Here is a 22,031-nt window from a genome sequence, read left to right on the forward strand (position 1 = left end):
GCCGGCCAGCAGCCACGCGTACTCCGCGCCGTACATGCCCAGCCTGAACGCCTGCGATCTCGACACCACATCGCAAGTCTCAAATGAATAAACACTCAACACTTTAAGAACCTAGAGGTACGTATATAGGGATCCAGTCGATTGGAAATCCTTATTAGCAGACTACTTCGTAAATCTGAAAGTAATCTAAAAAGATGACAGTTCAACCACTCACCACATTTAGAATTTAAAATCACTATTTTGACGTGGAAATTTTAGATTTAGGTTTCAATAAGAAAGTAGTGAAAAATGATAAAGATATATTAAGGATTCCAACTCACCTCGCAAAATATCTTCGGCACCATTTCTTGGGAGAAACTGCCAATAATTATGCGGATATCCAATTTCTGGAACCAATATTTTTAAAAAAGTCATTAAGAGACTCTTTCAAAGATCTATTTTCGAGTTATTATTAGTGAGATTTGAGGTTTTCTTCTTCCCAACCGTTTCGTACTCCCGTGGGGTCAGTACTGGGATTTCGTCCTCCAAATAACTCTAACATCCGTCATCTCAATCATCACTCCCTTCTTCATCATGTCACCCTTCACACAATTCAATTAGTCGTCTATTGATATTGACATGAAACCTTTAGTTGTTGCAATTGTTCCTTGAAGTCCGACTCTGCGAAAGTGATGGAAGCCGCGCAGGTGATGTTTGCTGCTTCCAGCTGCGTCACCAGCTCGTTCACCGCCAGTGAGTACACCTCCTCATTCTGAGAGAATGCGGTTACCGTGTCCCAACCATGTTGCCTGAGAACACGCATTTAGCACCACATTGGTTAAGGGTAGTGATGTCCAATCTAGATGCTTGGTATCGATATTTAGATCTAAAGAGATTAAAGAAATGTAGACTAAGCATAATTGACTTTTCACTTGAAACATTTTTCACATAATCTCACTAACCTGTTGTCCGATAGTCAAAATCAGAAACAAACCGATAATTCAAATACTGAGCGTCTAGCCATCTCCAATTTGACATTGAGATATTACCTTTCAAAGAAGTTACCGGGGAAAAATGGCGTTCTCATATCTAGTTTATATACTTATTAAATGTTTCTTTGGATTGCATGTACCAAAGTATCAGATCGGATCGCCTATCCTTAGTTAGAGGTCTTTGAACCATAGGTTTGTAATTTAATAGACTATTTGCTAAGAAAATAATAAAATTTGACATCGTTAATGGAAATCACGTTACAATTTGCAAACTTTGTCAGGTAACCGGCAAATTACTTTGCTTCGTCATCTTGGAAGTTTGTAAGAAGTCTACGAGAAAATTTGTTTTTGACAAGACATTCTGTTTGACGCTGTTTTGATTATGCTAATATTATGTTTCCGATAATCAATGTTATGTTTACACACGTTAATTCTTCGTCTCAAGGATTATTTTGATACGTAGAATATTAACATAATAAATTGGATGTTGCCAAGCGATGTGCTACTTAAAATTAATAATTATTAAATTGTATATCGACTTGGAATATTTTACCATTTCTTTGATTAGTTATATATTGTTTGTATTTTAATTCACCTGTTTCATACTATTTTGACGTCGTAATTAATTTAATTTATTACTGAAAAGTTTAATTGATAGAGAAGCGTAATATTTCAATTAATATCTATTTAATTATGATTGATTAGCGTTATAATGAACTGTCAGCCAGATATTAACTAGGCGGGAAATTTAAATCGAAGTTTTTTTTTTATTTGACTAAGATTCAAAAGCACTCTCTATTTTCGATACATTTGTTTAATTAATAAAAATAAGAATTCATGTGTATGGGGTTATTTCAACTGTGTTACGTTTACCTGATAAAGGCGATCCTTGCGGGATTGTGCGAAGAATCCGGGGCCACAGTTCTACAAAAGAGCGGGAATTCTGAGCGGTCACTCAGCGCCGGTGAAGTAGAACCGAACGATACCTAAGATTTACAAAGTTATGACGTTTTATAGTATTTTTTAATACAGCATCTTAAGAGAGAGAACTGACAAAATATTATAGATTACCTACAGAAATCCAATAAAAAAGAATATAAAAATGCAGCTAAACACAACAATTTTCATTGCCCTCCACACATATGTATGCAACTTCCGTGAACTTCGACTCACAACTATATCTACCTATACTAATATTATAAAGAGGAAAGATTTGTATTTTTAAACATATTGAAATAACTTAAAAACTACTGGGTCAATTTCAAATATTCTTTCACCAGTGAACAGCTAGGTCATAACTGAGTACCATAGGCTACATTTTTTATTATTTGTACATTCACGCGGGCGAAGTTGTGAGCAACAGCTAGTAACAAAAACTCATCAAATGAAACACAAAATAATTCCACTTGACTGTCTTTTCGCGTTTGCATTTGGATTTTTTAATAACTCGTCATAAGCATAGTAAAGTATCGAAACAAAGCAATATTAGCGATTGGCAGTACCTAAGCCTGTGGCTGACGAACGTAATAAAACGTCCGCCGACGAAAGCCTGCGTTTGTCATTTCACAGCTTTCCAAACAGTGCTTTGTACTTGCTTTGGTTCTACAAATTTTGCCAACTCTACATTGTAGTTTAGTAGTTTGTTTATAAACGAAATAATAATCAATATCTATACTATTACAAAGAAGATTGTATTTATGGATTTTTGTATGTTTTAACTGAATTTTTATGTCAACTGAAAAAATGGGCCGATTTCAAAAATTCTTCCACTATTAAAAACTACGTTTTCGCTACGTTACAAATGCTATATTTTTAATTTCACCACGAAGTCGTGAGCAACAGTTAGTTACTATTAAATACGTTTATGCGAAATTTAGAAAGATCTAGTAATGAATAGAAGTCAAAGATTTTTTTGGTTAAAGTTTTGAGTTCATTTTTTACATATAAAAAAAAATCTTTTCTCTTTAGATTAGTATTATAATGGGAACAATTACAAATTGATTAATGACCACGTTAAGAAAGTCCTTTCACAGTTTTGTCACAACTTAAGTGAGGACACATACAAAAGATGTAACTTAACGCTGAACTCTTAAGTGGAAAGAATCAAAGAAATGAGAAATTTCCTCGTGGCCGAAAACTTTCTACTCAATTTCTTTGTTCGTTAAAAGTTGAAGTAAAGTTTCTGCTTGGTAAGGACACGACTTGAACGGAGTCATTGTTTTAACTTGACACAAAATGCGATAAGAGCAGATTTTTACTATCTATGAATCGTGCAACATCTTGAGTTTGTAGTCGAGAAATGTTAGAATTCTTATTTGTGAGTAAATTATTTTTGTTTGGTAATAATGCATAGGGATGTTCGGTAATAATTACTTTTTCTTTACCAGCTACGAAATTTCTTTAACATGATTTTTAAATTTGACGGCTAAACTATCGCACAACTGTTTAGTCGCGCTTTGATTCCTATAAGCTTATATGAAGGTGCGCGCATTACTTAGTTAGTTGAATTGGCTGCGAAACAATCTATAATCGTACAACAGTCATGCGATAGTTTAGTCAAAGATGTGCGCTCTTATTAAGATAAAAACTTGAAGGATGTTTTAATCATATTCAAGACGAACGCGTGTTTATGAGTTGTAGATGCATATGGATTCATTTTTTAGAGATCCATTAGCAGATGGGCTTTCACTGCGATTACTGGATGTAATTACGTTCCCAAGCGACGTTATTTTCATGCTCCAATTGTTTTAGATGACAATTACATTGCACATATCGCTGCTTTCATTATCATAGACTAGCAGATGCTCGCGACTTTGCTCGAGTGAAATAATAAACAATATATCTCATTGATAATGTAGCTTTCTAATGGTGAAAGAATTATTGAAATCGGCCTATTAGTTTTTGAGTTATTTTACTATACACAAAAATACAAATCTTTCCTCTTTCAAATATTAGTATATAAGTATAGATTAGTGTTCGAATTTATGCAGCAGCCAATTCAATATTCCGAACAACTGTTGAATTTAAATAGCAATTATTATTTTTTTTATAAAATAAGGTGGCAAACGAGCACGCGGCCACCTGAATCCACCAAAATGGCGAAGCGACCGTTGTCCATAGACATCCGCAGGAGGATATATATATTTCCCCTCCCTATGCATCTCCTCCACCGTCAAATTCATTTCCTCTTCCCATCCTCTCCTTATAAGAAAAGAGTGGTAAAGAGAAAGGGACTAAAATTAGGCCTCCGGCACCACACTCATCAGACGAAACACGGAATTGCTTCTATTTCACGGCTGTCTTCTGTGTGGTCGTGGTATTACATGGGGCGTGCCGGCCTATTCGTGCTAAGATGTTAAAGCGGGCACTACCACTGTAAAATTATTGTTCAACATACGAAAGTATACTTTATTACCCAATCCTAAAGTATATTTTTGTGAATTGCCTGATAAACTTCGTTCAGTATTGACGACTTCGTGTAATCCTTTCCGTGAAAGTTTCTTGCATTGTAAATTCAAAGATATCTCTGAAGTATATACTTTAAAGTTTTTCGATATTGGAAAGTATGAAAAGGGGAAACTTTCATATTTTTTTTAGTCATAAACTCTTTATCTAGCGAATTTCTTATGTGCTCGTAAACCTATATTAAACAACACTAATTTGGCACTATAACTGCTTTATACGTTCAGTTAAAATTGATATTTCTAACTGAAAATGCGAACTGCACATTTTAACGGCAGTTTGTTGCGGTGTTAATGTTCGCAACTTCAAAGTAGGTATGGCTTATTACAAACTTAAACATTTTCTATACTAATAACTTCAAAGCCCTGTGTAAAATCTAAGCGTATAAAATATGTGTGAAGTTTTAACGCCTTTATTTGTGTTGCTTGAACTTTTCAACTGGCGTACTTTAAATGTAAGATCTTTGTTATCTTTTCTCAAAAGCATTCTCTGAGCCTCGCTCTGAGAGTTTATTTTACTTATTACTTTGATCTATGTAAAACTTTCGATACATGTCGAAACCAATCATAAATATTGAAGTTATATTTGTAGTTAATTTCGGGTTATTTTATATATTAAAATTACTATAAGATAGATTTCTAAATTCATAAGGTACAGACGTATTTCTTAGTTTAATTGGTAATGTTCTTATGCCTTTTATATTTAACTAGCTTTCGGCCCAGACTCCGTTCGCGTGGAATTAAAAAAAATAAAAGGGAGTAGCTTATGTGTTCTTCCAGACTATCCTCTATGTTTATGCCAAATTTCATCCAGTTCCGTACAGCCGTTTAGGCTATAAACTCTAACAAACATTCATCCATCTATCCGTCCATCTAAACTTTCGCATTTATAATATTCGTAAGAAGTAAGAAGCTAGATTATTTTGAAGGGCAGAAGACAAGACTTGTTAGCTTATCTGTGAGATATTTTTCACTAACTAGGACCATTGGTTTATAAGATGTTACGAAAATAATTGAAAACTTTGAACATTTACCTGTACAATATTCCAATAAGGAACGATCTTAGCGATGCTCTCGGTGACATCAGAACACGCGCTTCCGAGCACCATTACCATGCGCGATGAACGCTCCGTGTACAACGCGTGGAAGAATCGGTCCACGCCCACGCCTGGGTCACACTGCCCACACATTATATAGTTAAAAATTATATTGGTGTGGTACTGTTATTCAAATATTATGGTAGCTCGGAATATTTGAAAACCTTCGCAGACACGAGCCGGCAAACATTTTGACTCTTATTATACAACGGAAGGAGTTTGAATTTGCAGACACTACGTAATTATTAAATACAACTTTTTATATAAAATATTAGTAGATTTTTGTTTATTTACTAACATTTCCTTTAACCATACGGACTGAGCTTTAGGCCTGTGCTAGGATATGGTTTATGACAATTGTTTACGAGATTCGAACTTTTGACCGCAAGATCGGTAGTCCGTACCTTATATATTTTGAACCTGTCGTTTCTTGTACCTTGGTATCGTTGGTGATGAGGTGCAATGTGTACCCGGGTAGGAGCCTCCGTTGGTTGATGTGGCTAATAGCAAGCCGCGCTGCTGCCAGCTCGGAGGCGCCCTCTGCACGCGGCATATCCCCCACTGTCAATTCGAAGAGGCCCAGGATGGATACTAGCTTTCTTGGTTCCGGTAATTCTGGCAACAGAGATTACATTTCGTTCAACTAGATGGCGTTATTTTCAATTTTAAAATTATTATATGAAAACTTACATTAATTTAGATCTATAACAGCTTATGTTGAAAAATGCTATAGCAAAATAATCTTATTCTTTCGAGTGAAATACTTTGCCTTTTTATCGGCAAAGCAGTCTTTGTTGTTTGATCATAAAACTATATAGAAAAGGGTTTACGTGGGCCGGAGAAAGGTCGTGTATTTTTATTCACTCGTTAACTTTAGTTTTATTTAACGTATCACTTTAGCCGAAATATGCGACTAATTGTGAAAAAGCGCATGATAGTTTTCATTGTAATTTCCTATAAATTACAATACATTTACAGGAGTGATTTTAAACGTAGATTCGTTGTACAGAAGGACAGAAATGAGTAATTTAAGGATTATTACGCGTGTACTATGGTTTTAATGTTATTTATTCGTTTTAACTGCGTTTCTTGCCTCAATCTCTAAAAGAACATCATGAAAAGCAATAAATAGGGTCAAGTATTCAACCTTGAAAGTTATTGGCCATGTCACACGTACTCTAATGGCCTGAAGTCTATTTTATTAATGATATCAAACGATTTAATGGATGTTGGGACATTTAATATACGCTTGGGAACATCGCCCATTAAGTTTAGGCCTTGCCCTTTTAGGAAGTTATTTGTCCAGACTCGAATATTGGAATGACACAGAAAGAATTTTGCTCAGTCCATTTTTATATATTCAAGTTAATTTTACTCTACATTTACGCTATTGAAAGGCAGTCCTTTTTAAGTTAGATAAGACGAAGTCTAAATACATATAAACATTTTAAGGGAAAAAGATGTAATAAACATATAAGTTTAAAAAAAAACGGATTGGATGCATTTTTGAAATCCTGGCAAAAATGACACCTTAAATGGGTAGTTATGGTTACTAATCACACTAATATTAAAAACGGGAATGTTTGAATGAATGGATGGATGTTTGTTAGAGTTTGTAGCCTAAACGGCTGAACGGATCTCGATAATATTTGGCATAGATGTAGACGATAGTCTGGAAGAACACGTAGGGTACTTAGCTTTTGTTTTTTTTTTAATTCCTCGCAAACGGAGAATCGGGCGAAATCTAGTAATTTCATACATGACGAAAAATTTAATCTTACGCATGCTGTTCATAAAATTTGCACAATTTTGCATAATTTTGGCCATTACATCCTCTTATCGGACAAAATCAGTAGAAAGTAGTAGTCTATTCTTTCTCTGACAGCTGTCAAAACTAGACTATTTATTATCTTGTGGTTATTTATTAAATTAATAAAAGCATCCTTACGACTGATATCAAATAATTTATTGTCTGTGGTAATAAAATACGCTGCGGCAAGGATTAGTCGGCGCGTGAACCGACGTGTGACGTCACAGTAATGGCCGCGTAATGACGTTGTATTTATAGTCTGTGGAGGCGGGAAATTTAATATTCACCTTTTAATGACGGTCAGGTATGTTAGGTTTATTATCCTTACGTGAATAGTGGAGAGGATATGTAGGTTAAACACGCGCGTTTGTTTCTTCAAAATAGTGGAATATTTGTTGTACTTGGAGTATATTTTTAAATTAACGCCATCTGTTATATTAAATTAGACATTAATTTTAATTTTAATTCCATTAAAATTGTTTATATTAATATTATATGTTTTATGTCATCAAATAAGCTATCTTTCCACTCATATTAGTTCCGATTAAATCTTCAAAAGTGACTAGTTTCAATTTGGCCGTAAAGCTAGTTAAAACGATAAAATTTTATTGGCTCTTAAGCTATAAATCCGATGCTTTCAGTCGAATGTAATAAAAAGGACATACCTTCAAGAAACGTCGTATCCTCTGACGGAAATTAATTTTCTTTCGCAAAGTGAAATCATTAAGCGCTAAGTTTTACTCTCTTTTCATAAAATGTAACGATTTTAAGAAACATTTCAGATTAAACTTGAATAAAATATAATAAGCACTCAATATTAAACATAAAACCATTAAATTGTTTATATTTCTATGTAACATTATAAACTAAATAATGGATTAACTCAAATATGACCATCATCAAACTAGTGTTTAGGACCCGCTGTTTAATCTGTTACCGACGGCGTGGCAGACAAATATACAAAACAAAACTTTTATACTAAACCAAAACAATTTTATTCAAACTTATTTACATATTTACAATCATTTAACTAAACTATCCCGATCACTTTTTTCTTTTTGTGTGCGATTTTTTTCTTATTTTCCTTATCAAACCACGTAAATGTCTCGGTGGCCAGTATGCAACCTCTTTGGCTGTATTCACACTTCTTGTCAGCCAAAGAGGTTGTATTTTGCACTGATTACCTGCCAGGAGTCCATATGCTGCCCCTATCACCACTTGTATGTTTATTTATGCATTAATCTTTTGTATTTACATTAACAGATTAAGATTGTCAAAATAATATATATAACAAATAAGTAAGTATTAGCAAAGTTTATTATAGATAGATCGAAGAGTACTCGATCTCTAGAGACGTGTCCCGGAATATCAAGAAGCTAACAATGTTCTCGCTAAAATAGACAATTCGTTCAATACATACACCCATCCATAACTGCGAAAAACATTACTGAAATCAAGAATGTTTCCCGTTAGACCGATCGGCACGTTGATTAAATCTATTGGGATATTTTCCCCTTCCCAGTTCGAAAAAAATCCCACTAGTTCTACCCATCGTTGGGCCTTTCGGGAAACATCCGAAATCAGTCAGTCAGAATCTTACTGTTCTAAAAATGAAACAGTTATAAGAAAAGACAATTGGATAAATTTATGAAGATTTCAATTTCGAAAGGATCCCAAATTTAACTGCTTTCCGCTCGTAAATTATAAATCTTCGGATGTACAATGAAATTGTTTCACAATCCTCCTTCGGGAAAATGATTACGAAGATTATTTGGTTGCAACTATACACTGCTGATTTTCTAGAAGTTTTGACAGCGACAAAGCGATTTTTGAGCAACTTCATTTGTCTGTCCAAATATTTAATCGCATGTAGTTTGACGGACTAGGTGATTATTTGATAACGTATGAAGATTAATTGGTTTTGAATTGTTAGTCTTACATTCAATTTTTTGATAGTAAATTTTGCGTAGAAAGCGATACACTCGGTCGTTACAAATCTGACATGACACATCTTTCGCACATTAGAGAAGATGGATTTTTAATGTCCAATTCTATGCTAGAAAGATTACAAATAATGCGACTTCTCTCTATTTTATTAAAGTTCTTAAATGACAAATTATTTCGGCTTGTGAATATTTAACTATAATGTTATGTGGCAGTAAAGTCATTTGTCATATGAGCTATGTTTTTTGTTTTTTTCCTTGAATTGCAAGTCAAATCCTTGTATTACCTTAAAATGCAAATAAATTGCTTTTCTATGCTTTGTGTCTCAGCAGGAGGAATTTACTGTGTAATTTTGATTTATAAGGATCGCTGTGCACGGTAGCTCTAATCAATCTGCAGCATCGAGTCCGTGTATTCTGCCCTTAACAAAACAAAGGTAATTAAGTTCACTTCATTACAATGAATATAACAGGCGGCTGAATTGTAATTACAACAGCATGGATAAACTCATCTCTTAATAATATCTGTGATGTTTAATTTTAATTTCATTTACCTTTATATAGCGTACAAATTTTCTAGATTATTTCAGGTGATAATAACAGTTTTATAATATAAATACGGATCCGGTCCGTATCGACCGGGTCCAATACTGATACGAAAATTTAGTTTCGGCATCACATTTGAAAACTCTAGAATTAGCATATAAACCGTCTTCTCGAACCACTCTATCTATTGATAAAACTGCATCAAAATCAATACGTAGTTTTATAGATTTAAGCATACAGACTAACAGACAGCGGGAAGCGACTTTGTTTCTAGGGCCTTAAATGTCGTTTCAGTGGTGCACCGTTACAGTCACAGTCTACAGTCACCTTGTTCATTTAGTGGTAATAATTGGGTTGAAACCAGCTTAGCCGCTGGTGGAATTGAATTAATCTCAGTGGAATTGTAGTTCATATAAGAGTACCGTCTTCAAATTACGGATTATTCTTACTGTGGAATTATTTACTTCTTACATCATTTATTTTTTAGGTTATACTCACATTACATTGATTTAAATGAAATTTGGTAGTTAAGTAATCATTTTTTAATAAATATTATAATTAAATTATAAACTTACATTTTACGATTTAGGCTTTCGGCCATTTTGTTTTGTGATAATAAAAAAGCGTTAAATGTAATAAAAAGTGGAGTATAATTGTTTCGAAGCGCCCTCTAGCGAGAAATTGGAACGTCTGTTTTCAATTCGTAGAAATTCAGAAATAAATTAGTCCTCTCGGCGGGATATTTCCCGTTGTTTCTTATTCTCTAGATAATTATCCATAAATAGCTCGTCCAGTCGTAACGCGTCCCTTTATCTTTATAAATTCGATTTAAAAAGATAAATATCTGAAGAAAACGCAATATCCTTTAGTATTTTATTCTGTAATTCTGTGTTAACTATAGCATTATAATATTAGTAAGATTATCTAGCGTAAAACCGTTTACCTTGCTAATAACATCTTGTTTAACTACAGAGTTCCACAGAGCACTTTCAGTAATAAGATTTCTCTATGCTCCTGTTAGCATTCCGAATGCAGATTCACAGAAATGGAAACGGAAAAAAGTCACGCGTATTTTAAAATCAAAAATTAAAAACAATGTTAATACAATTCTATTGAAAGTTGTATGTTATTGTTGAATTAAATTATTAGTCATGAATTCAATTTAAATTACATTTATAACCCTTAAAATCAAATTCATGTAATGTCACAATGGCGTCGTCTGTTAATGACGTCACAATTAGCAAATATGACAGTGTTAGAGTAACTTTATCAGATATGATTCAAATGACCTCGTTTATAATGTTTAGAGCGGGCGTACACCTTTGACTAAATTATCGGACAGCAGTGTGTGCGATTATTTGTCGATTGTTTAGTTGCACAATTAAAAAGCGAGTAGTGTGCATCTCCATACAAGCTTATAGGAATAAAAGCGCGACTAAACAGTTGTGCGATAGTTTAATCCAAGATGTGCGCGCGCTGTTTGGGTAAGTTTATCAGATATGATTCGAATATAATGACATAGTTTATCAGTGGTAGTGCCCGCTTTAACATCTTAGCACTGCAGGGCCGGCACGCCCCCAGTAATACCACGACCACACAGAAGACAGGCGTGAAGTGGAAGCAATTCCGTGTTTCGTCTGATGAGAGTGGTTCCGGAGGCCTAATTTAAGTCCCTTTCTATTGCCACCCTTATCTTATAAGGAGAGGATGGGAAGGGGAAGTGGATTTGACGGTGGAGGAGATGCATAGGAAGGGGAAAAATCCTCTTAATGTACGTCTCCTCCTCCGTCGAATGAGGGTAGGCAACGCATCTGCAATTGCGGATGTATATGGGCAGCGGTCGCCTCGCCATTTTAGCGGACTCAGGTGGCTGGTTGCTCGTTTGCCACATTATATTATAAAAAAAATATTAGGCAGTGTATTTATTTATAATGTGGGAATTCTACATTTCTATTTTTGCCAGAACTACATTAAATGCTAGTTTTTATTTAGGTAGTAAGTATTTAAACGCTTTAAATCTCATACCATTATATTCCTATTTAAATCATAACACTATTCGTTGTTTTATCAATGAAGTGATAGTTTCAATAATAAAACCTTATTTCCGGATAAAATCTTTTATTTTTCCCTCACGTCCACTTGAAAAATCTCTCTCCGGACATTCTAATTTCTCGCTACGAAGAGCTTTGTAATTACAATTCGTTTTCCTGTTAGATAATAAACATATTACGAAGATGTAATACCTCACTAATCTTACTAACATTATATTACTAATTACTTAATATTATAAATGTGAAAGTTTAGATGGATGGATGTTTGTTAGAGTTTGTAGCGTAAACGGCTGAACGGTTTTCGATGAAATTTGGCACAGATGTAGAGGATATTCTGGAAGAATAAATATGCTACTCACTTTTGTTTTTTTTTAAATTCTACGCGGACGAAGTCACGGGCGAAAGCCAGTTCCTATATAAATAAAGACATTGATTTACTTTACACGTAACCGAAAAGAGTAGGTAAAAATAATAAATTCCCATTTACTACGTTCGTTATATATTAAAATTCTAGCAATTTAAAATGTAGAAATATACGAAAAGAAGTATTAACACCATAGATATTTTTTCATTCAGTGGGTACGGTATTCAATTCATAAACTGTTCAATGTAATTTCCCCTTTACGAATTGATTGCTTTTCCCTTTACAGTGAGATCGTACGTAAACGTTTGCTTCATTAAAGCCGTAATTGAGTGATGGGAATGTCATTAATGTGGAATTGTAATAGAGATGTGCCACACGGGTGGCGCGACGTCGTTTCAACGCAATTATGCAATTGTAATAAGGGAAAATTTAATTATCTATACTAATGTTATAAAGAGGAAATATTTGTATTTTTGCATGTATTGAAATGACTTAAAAACTACTGGGCTGATTTTTCAAAATATTTCACAAGTAAAAAGTTACGTTATCAGTGAGAAACATAGTCAATACTATTTATTGTTTTTTGTTTTAATTATTTGGAGACGAAGTCATAAGCAAAAGCTAGTAATAACATAAAGACATTTAGACATAAAAGTGACGCTGTCATCACGATTACTTCTATGAAACAATAGAGAAAATATAGTTAGGTTTAAAAAACATTGACATGACACGTAGAACGAGATAAGAGTCCTGCAAGAGTCTTATGATGCTTTGTATTATTGTTTTTATTCCCATCGCGTCATATGAAACAGCACAAATAAGCTTTGACATACCGATGGTGCGAGAACGCGTCAGTTTGCGGCGTAGCGTTACCGCTCGTGTGGCTTCTCTCTTAGCGATTCTGCCATGTCAGGGCAACGTAATGATGTCAACACAGCCGCGGAAGTGCGATTATAACGTAGGCTTATTGGAACTGCTGATCGGGTTGAAGACCCGCAACTGCTAATCGAGTTTGTTTAAACCTACCCATACAGAATGTTTTTAAAATACATTTAATTCTTACTTAAAGTCTATGTGTAACTTATTTTTGCCAATTTCGTGTTTTTTATGTAATTTACTGATTATTTTCAGAAATTTTAGTTTTACACGTTAAATTTAAAACATAAATTTGATGTAAGAGCTTTCTGCTCATATACGTAGAGCCTATCTATTCTAAGTTATAAAGAGGAAAGATTTGTATTTTATCATTTTTGTATGTATGTGATTCACGAAAAGACTACTAGGCCGATGTTCAAAATTCATTCACCGTTAGAAACGTAATTTACCCGTGAGTAACATAGGCTATATTTTGAATTATTTTATATAATAAAACGATTATTCGCGCTTATATTTAATATGTCTGTCAGATTAAACAATGTTTAGCGCCGTGTACGGTTTGTAATTAACTAGAAGAGGCAATTACCTACCACCTGTCACGACCTACAACCTCTCGACAAGAGCGGTAAACTCCTGCCTAGCTCTTGTAAACGCCAAGTGTCTTATTGAACATCGATTACATATAATATTAAATAGAAACAAATTCACATCTTCCATACTTCTATACTAAAATAATAAAGCGTAAACACACACTTCTTTGTTGCCTAAGATGTCAGCAATCATAGCATATTTTCGAATAACTCTTTTTTTAATCAATAGCCCTACACTTACGTCACGCTTTAGGCTATATATTTTCACATTAATAAATTTAGGAGGTGAAAATGATTTTAAAACTGATTTATTCGAACAAGGGAAAGGATTGTCTTAAAATTAGTTAGTAGTGCTATCAGAGTTATTTAACTTAAAAAAATCTGTCACATACGAAAAATTAACAATAAAATAAATGTAAACTCATTGTAGTTAGATACAAACGTTTTAAATAGCGTTGTGTTCTACTTATAAAACGTTACAGCACTTGTATAAGAGGTTAATAGTTATTGGCAACAGTTACCTCGCGTACTCGGCCGGCGGAACAATGGGGAGAAAGGTCAAAGGCTTTCATATAACTTCTACAGGCAACATTGTTAACTGTGTTACTGCTATTAACATGTAGCTTGTTAAGTTAAAAAATACTATTGTATACAACCATTTAAGATGCTTAAACCGTATATTTAGTAAATACTAACTTTTGCTCGCGACTCCGTTTGTGGAATGAAAAGTTCTTTCAGACCATATTCTACATCTGTGCCAAATCTCATCGAGTGTCGTTCGGTTGTTCCGTAGATACGTACTAATACGTCCATTCATTCATCTAAAATATCACATCTTACTAATGTTATAATGCGAAAGTTTAGATAGATGGCTGGATGGATGTTTGTTTGAGTTTGTAGCCTAAACGGTTGAACGGATCTCAATGATATTTGGCATAGATGTAGAGGATAGTCTGGAAGAACACAAGTGCTACTTACTTTAGTTTTTTTATTTTTATTCCACGCGGACGGAGTCGCTGGCAATAGCTAGTTTATAATATTGATAAGAACAACATTATTTTCTTAAAGGTTTTTTGGATGATGTAAGTAATAATTATTTAGAAATAAGACATGATTTAAATGATCCATAAGTAATTCTTATATGCTACTTGATTTAGCGCGCGACTCTGTCATCATGGAATTTAAAAAACAGAAGTAGGCTATGTGCTCTTCCAGACTGTCCTCTACATCTATGCTAATATCGACTTTCGTTCAACAGTTCAGGCTACAAACTAACAAAACTTTATCCATCTAAACTTTCGCATTTATAATACAGTTTGGCTTTTTAAAATCTGTATTGATAATAGCAACGCTACTTTTAATTATTCTAAAGGGACGACTGAAATTAATAAGGATAAGGGAAAGCCATATTTTATGATTCTAGAGAATCTGTCCCTTGAAAAGATTTGAATAATGTAGCTTGAATAAAGAAAAGATAATCTTCTACCTATTATGCTAGGGGTTTCGACATTTTATAATAAAAAAGTTAAGTAAGAAAAGGATCCTTGTAATTTAAAAAGAAAAAAACTAGTAATTTTTACCAACCTTCATGTAAAAATGTAAACTAGTACCATTGAGAAAATCTTCTTAATTTGCCGAATACATACACTATTTACAATTATTAGTCAAATTGCATATAATAAAAACGATGTTCCATTGTTTGCTTCACATCTTGCACTCGCATTCGCGCCTAAAATCCTTGTTGTTTTTTTAATACAATTTTGTCTATTGCTTTCTTAGCGGCCAGTTATTAAATATTCTTCCATAATATTTTAGCAACTTAAACAATTACAATTTTACGATTAACTGCCATTTAAAATATGTAACTATTTAATAGAAATATCCTTTTAATTTTAATTTAATGAAAACATATTTACAATGTTGTCAGCGCCATCTGTTATCAGTTATTGCTCAACCACTATATGAACATCGATAATTGTTTAGAAGTTTTCTTAGTTTATGTTATAAAAACTATATCTATTTCTATCTGTTTAATAATTTTGTCAGTACGATGTTAGGTCTAATTATTATTTCGCTATTTAGTTGTTATTATAATGTAGGTTAATTAATATTTTGGATAACGCTTGCGCTCGACGTGCATTACCTAACGTTGCGTAACCAACGATCAAAATCACTCAGCCGTGGTTTATCGCGATTCATTGTACAATAATTTACTATTGAATAAACAGTTTGAAAATGTCTGCATTATATTGTATTGTAGAAAAAAAGTTTGTCATACATAAATCGTATTTTCCAGTAACGTTATTAATTATTCGATCATTATTATTAAATATTTTATTACATTAATATTCAAAACACTTATAGTTCGTATTGTGAAGTTAAATGCGTGAGATTTTTTATATTCAAGATATATTATTTTGTTTTTTCTTGTTGAATTATCTGAGCCCAGTTTCGAATACAAAGGGCATTCAACTCTGTCACAACTTCAAAAAGGTTTATTAAAAGCGAGGCTTTGTGACTCAATTGCTAAGATATCATCAACTTTAACTAAAAAATGTTTAAACTTTAAAATATTTTAAACTATCTGTTCCCGTGCGACTTCATCCGCATAAAATTAAGAAAATTTAATTTTATTGTTTACATGTGACAAATTGTCAATTGGATATCAAAATGACATGACATGATGTCAAACCATGGCAACCTTGATTCCTTGATGTTGGCAACAACTTATGGTTTCTTTCCCACATTAGGGTTTTTATCCAAAATATTTACCCCCTAAGTTTAATAGCGTGAAAATATATAGCCAAAAGCGTGACCTAAGTGTAGGGCTTTTTATTAAATAAGAATTATTCAAAAATATGTTGTAATTGCTGACATCTTGGGCAACAAAGAAGTGTGTGTTTACGCTTTATTAAAATATAAATAGTATAGATAAATAATGATATTCGAAATCGAGATCATTATAACGAAAGTATGAACGAAGATAAATGTAAAAAGAATATCTATATATGAAAATATTTTTCATTTAAATTTTCAGTATTCATACGGATTTCTAGTAGAATTTCATTGAAATGAATGTTAGTTTGTAGAGTGGTGTAAAATATTTATGCTTTTTTATTTTTCAAGCTTTGATATAAAAGTAATATTTAGTTTTAAATCTGAACTCGAATTCAATGCGAAATATGTGTGATAAATGAGAATGTTCTGTTTTCTCACAGTTAATGTTTCTGATAAACATTGCATAGGAATATTTTAAGATGTTTTGCGTGTGCTTTCGATGTATAGTTTATTTATGGTTTATATACTAACTTTCGTCCGCGTGGAATTAAAAAAAACAAAATAAAGTAGCCTATGTGTTCTTCCAGACTGTCCTCTACATCTATGCAAAATTTCATCGAGATCCGTTCAGCAGTTCAGGCTACAAACTCTAACAAACATCTATCTAAACTTTCTCGTTTATAATATTAGTAAGATGCAATATCTAATATTTTTGTAATGAAAAAAATTGATTTTATTAATTTTTAAATTGATTGTAATGAAAGTGATATTTAATCTATTCTGGATTCTAACGTTATCCTTAATGTTTTTTTTTCAACGCAAACGTTTTTTCGCGACATCAAGTTATGTAAAAAAGTTATACGTTTCAGATATTTACCGAAACACGTGTTTGAAATAATTTATGTTTAGAAAATTCAATTTGCGTGGTTGCGCGCTTCTCATATATTACTTTAATGAAATACATTTTTTTCTTGTCTCATTCCGCGGCCGCAGACATGTGTGCCTCAAATTGATATTAATGCTTCGTTCCACTAGCGTTAAAACTCGTAAAACGAAATGCTAGTACTTTTAACAATACAGTTTTGGATTTCTAATCATTTGATCTTTTTAAGCTATTAATTTTTCGATAAAAGATTTGACGCAAATCTAAAAAGGTTCTTATAAATTAACACATGTACAGTATTCAAATAAGAAAATAACATTTTTTTCAATTTTAAATGTAAGTCTTGTTTCAACATTAATTTATGTCACGCGCTTGCAGATTGTATCCTTTGGAATAAAATTAATTGTTGGTAAGTAAAGCGGAACATTTTATACCGAGGAGAGAGAAATACACTCTTTAGCATATTTTTCCTTCCTATTATATTGCGTTTCCCTCCTTCGTAAAGGTAGGCAATGCATCTGCGATTAGGGGTGTCTTGAGGCAATGGTCGTTTCGCCATTTCGGGAATTCCACCATATGATAAAAAAACATTTAAATTGACACTTCAACGTTTAAAGCAAAATATTGAACTTTTCATATTTATTGTTACTTTTAAAAACTTGTAATCCACAATTAATTCACGGATTTACTGGTTTTTTATTCTTAAAAAATTAACTAGAGGTCCCTTCGTTATCCCTGTTAAAGCCAATTTATTGTCAAATACGAGGGACGGCTTCGGATACTTCTGACCTCCAATTAAGGTTTTTTTTCGTGATATGCTATTTGAAATGTAAAACTTTCACGAGCTTTTAGTCGAAATAAATTTTTGTTTTTCAGTAGTTTTTGGCTTTAGAGGTAGGCTTTTCCAAAATGTATATTACAAAATACATATATCTACTAGTAAAGAATTTGAAAAAAACATTTCAACATTACTTTCATATTAGCTTTCACCCCCGACTCCGTCTGAATGGACAATAACCTACATCAACGCCTAATTTCATCAAAATCCGCTCAGCAGTTTCGACTACAAACTCTATCAAATACCCTCTATATATCTTTTTCGAGTTTATTATTTTATAATATATTTACTTGTAAACACTAGTAAAATGAGGCTTAGTGTAACAATAAACACAACATAGCATTTATGGCCGGTTTCCTTGGTAAATTTAAACATTCTTTAGTGTTTTTGTTTCGATTATCAAGTGCGTTTCCGAACGAGTTTTACTCCGTTGAAACTTGGACAATAATACTAATTAATATGATACTAATTTATATTATGATAAAATAAATGGAAACTTCAGAAACCCAGCATAAGTTCGGAATTGGATTTCGAAATTACCAGTGTACGCTCCGTACACAAGTCATCAGAGAGCAATCAGTGTTGAGTGACGTTAATTGACCAGCTTTCAGCTGAGAAATCAAACTGACGATTTGTATTGCATTTAGTTACAATATACTATGCACGGAGACAAGAAAAAACCATTTACAAAGCCTTTTTTAGGAGATGAATCGTGTTATATATATCTAAGCATACAATAAAATTTTAATGTCTATAATATCACAAGAAACAAATTCCAGATTTCTGGAAGATGATGGACTTGCGTTGCTGATAACGAAATTCGCATTTAAAATTCTTTTCTTTGTCTGTCTGTCCGCACGTCGCGTTTTTCAGTAGATCTCCGAAACGGCTGGGCCGATTTCGACCGGACTTTCACTGAAGGGTAGCTGACATAGACGGGCATATTATTGGCTACTTTTTTATGTTAATATTGCGTGAAAGTCGTGGGCAACAGCTAGTAGATAGTCATAATTAGGAAGGGAGTAACTGAAGTGATGATAGATCGATTTTTATATTCAATCTTACGCTGAGTGGATGATCCCCAACTCCTAGAGGTAATGATTTTATGAGAGGATTTAAAAGTATGCAACTTTGTGTACTTGTATATGAAGTAAATACGAGAAAGTAATTGTACTATTTCTAGTTTAAACATGATTCTTTATCTTAATGCATTTTGGCTACATTAGTCATAATGTTATCAATAATTTGACTCATAAGTATTTTTCCTGTTTATTTTGTTTGTGGGATTTCCAAGTTTTTTAATTGGTTAAGGTCGGTTATTAATTATGGTAAAGAGTTACTGAATTATGAACAATGTGGTCACATGACCCCGGAGTATTCTCTCGTATTTTGCTTACCTGTGATAATGACTCCTAGTGAATTCGCCCGGGCGGTGATTATTTTATGATTCATTAAATAGAATTTCGATTAAACAAAGACTAAAATGGAAGAAGCAATATAAGAATATTTACTAACCTTCATTGAATTCGGGTCTTGTTGATTGCAAGATTCCTGTTATCGGAGGAACAAGGGTATCGGGATGTAATAAGGAATTATTAAAAAATATTTCCGAACCATTCAACCCAACTTGGATTAGAACTTTGTCGGTTTGATTCAAATTTTCATTAATTGTTTCATTAAAATCATTCCTTGAATCTTTATCTGGTTGTAATTTAGATTCAGTTTTATTAACTGTCGTAAAGTAATCGTGGAATATCTTTGTTCTTGTTGTTTCGTCGATTTTCAACTTTCCCATTGATTCATCTTGTACTTCTCTTATATCAATATTTGAGTGTTCATCCAAATTATCTTCTAGTTGTACGGAAGTTAAAGCTTCGCTATCATTTAATATTCTGTTAGTCGAATAATCTTTTAAATCATTAAAATCTGTACCAATCGTTTCATTATTATTATCATATCCTAGATTTAGAGTCATTGTAGAATTTTCTTTATGTGCCATAGTATCATCATTGTTTTCAATATTGTTGATTGTAGAAATGTCTTCTATTAAGTTATCCGTAAGCTCGTTGGAATTTGCTTTTTCTAAATAATTTGTTTCATTATAAAAATTCAAATGTTCAAAAGTATGATTTGTAAAATGATTTGATATATTTTCTGATAACATTTGTGTTTTTATTAAGGGAAGGAAGGTGATAAAAGTTGTAAGGAAAAGGATGTAAGATATTTTGAAGGTTAATTCACAAAGAGGTGAGCAGAGAAGGTTCAGGGAGGGGTTCCGATGCTGAGGTCGCCTCATGCCAGGCCGGCACTCAGGCACCGACTATTCTGAAAAAGAAAAAAATAGTGGTGTTTTATTATTTATGTATTGCTCTTAATCTGATCAAGGGCTGCTGGACGCTAGAGTCTCCTAGTTAGTTGTACATATGGAAATTATAACTATGGCCTAGTCACACCTAACTTGGGATAGGCTCCGAGCCTCAGTGGGGACATATAGTGAGCTGGTGATGATGTAAATTTTCAGTTTCTGACTAAGATGATTTTTCGAGAGATTTTCGATAAATTCAGAGAAAAACCAAAACGATGCGCGGTTGCGAGTTATTCAAATTTTATTACGTTACTAAATAATTCCACGTACCTTGACTTTTAGCAAATAAATATTTGTGGAGTAAATTAAGTCTTTTTTTTAAGGCTCATAAATTGAATTCAGTTTCATCAGCCTTCGTTCATTTATTTTCACCTCGCCTTTGATACGATAAATAAAGTTTTTACTCACTTTTGTTTTATTTAAATTCTACGCGGACGGAGTCGCGTAGAATGTTAGTAAAGTCTATATTTTACACTAGCTGTTGCCCACGATTTGGTCTGTGTGAATTTAAAAAATATGCCCTATGTAACTCAGCGATAACGCAGCTTTTAATAGGTGAAATAATTTGAAATCGTCCCAATAGTTTTTGTGTTATTTCAATTCATACAAATCTTTCCTCTGTAATATTAGTATAGACTATCTGTTCCCGTGCGACTTCATCCGCATGAAATAATAAAATTTTATTTTAATGTTTACATCTGACAAATTATCAATTACAAATGTCAAAATGACATGACATGATGACAACCTTGATGTTGGCAGCAAATTATGGTCTCTTTGCTGGCCCAATCTGCTGTGGGAGAGCCATAAACAAGAAATAAAATAGAATAGAATATGGTCTCTTTGCCACATTAGGATTTTTATCCAAAATATTTACCCCCTAAGTTTAATGGCGTTAAAATATAAAGCCTAAAGCGTGAAGCAAGTGTAGGGCTTTTTATTAAAAAAAGAATTATTCGAAAACATGCTGTAACTACTGAGATCTTAGGCAACAAAGTAGTGTGTGTTTACGCTTTATTATAATAGTATAGACAAACAGAGTTTCAAAAAAAATGTTGCAAACTGACATGACAACGTGTTTTATATGAATGTTTTAATAGTATACTCGCAAGGATATATATCGCAAGTCGAATCATTGAGTCATTACGTAACAATTTTAGTGTCAAGGTTTGTTTTGAATAAGATTATACCGAGTTGAATGCAGATTTCTATACATGACTTATTTTATTCACAAAAATTGCGTCCGTACAAGGCCATTTCAACTCCAAATTCCTCTTAACTTTTGTTATATTAAATTGTAAGCGGCATTCAAAAACGAAGTATATGAGATTATAATACTTGGTCGTTAGGAATTCTTTACGTTGGTTAAAAAAATAACTAATCTGTAAACAGTAAGTTCATACATTGAACCCCTTCCCATCCATTTGTTTTAAGACAGCTATAGCAAGGATGTGTTTG

The 22,031-nt window shown here is 33.0% G+C and overlaps 1 protein-coding gene across 1 annotated transcript in view; it reads right to left on the reverse strand.

The window, feature by feature from the left end:
- Positions 1–20,183, reverse strand: part of LOC106111489 (gamma-aminobutyric acid type B receptor subunit 2) — a 27,031-nt gene extending 6,848 nt beyond the window's left edge. The window contains exons 1-7 of the mRNA XM_013293608.1: positions 19,724–20,183; positions 5,966–6,144; positions 5,467–5,610; positions 1,845–1,957; positions 626–788; positions 321–386; positions 3–51 (exon numbers count right to left, since the gene is read on the reverse strand). Coding sequence (XP_013149062.1) covers positions 3–51; positions 321–386; positions 626–788; positions 1,845–1,957; positions 5,467–5,610; positions 5,966–6,144; positions 19,724–20,183 — 1,174 coding nt within the window. The remainder of the gene's footprint in view (positions 1–2; positions 52–320; positions 387–625; positions 789–1,844; positions 1,958–5,466; positions 5,611–5,965; positions 6,145–19,723) is intronic.
- Positions 20,184–22,031: the final 1,848 nt, after the last annotated feature.

Source organism: Papilio polytes, unplaced genomic scaffold, assembly GCF_000836215.1.
Source record: "Papilio polytes unplaced genomic scaffold, Ppol_1.0 DF824158.1, whole genome shotgun sequence".
In the NCBI taxonomy this organism is placed as follows: domain Eukaryota; kingdom Metazoa; phylum Arthropoda; class Insecta; order Lepidoptera; family Papilionidae; genus Papilio; species Papilio polytes.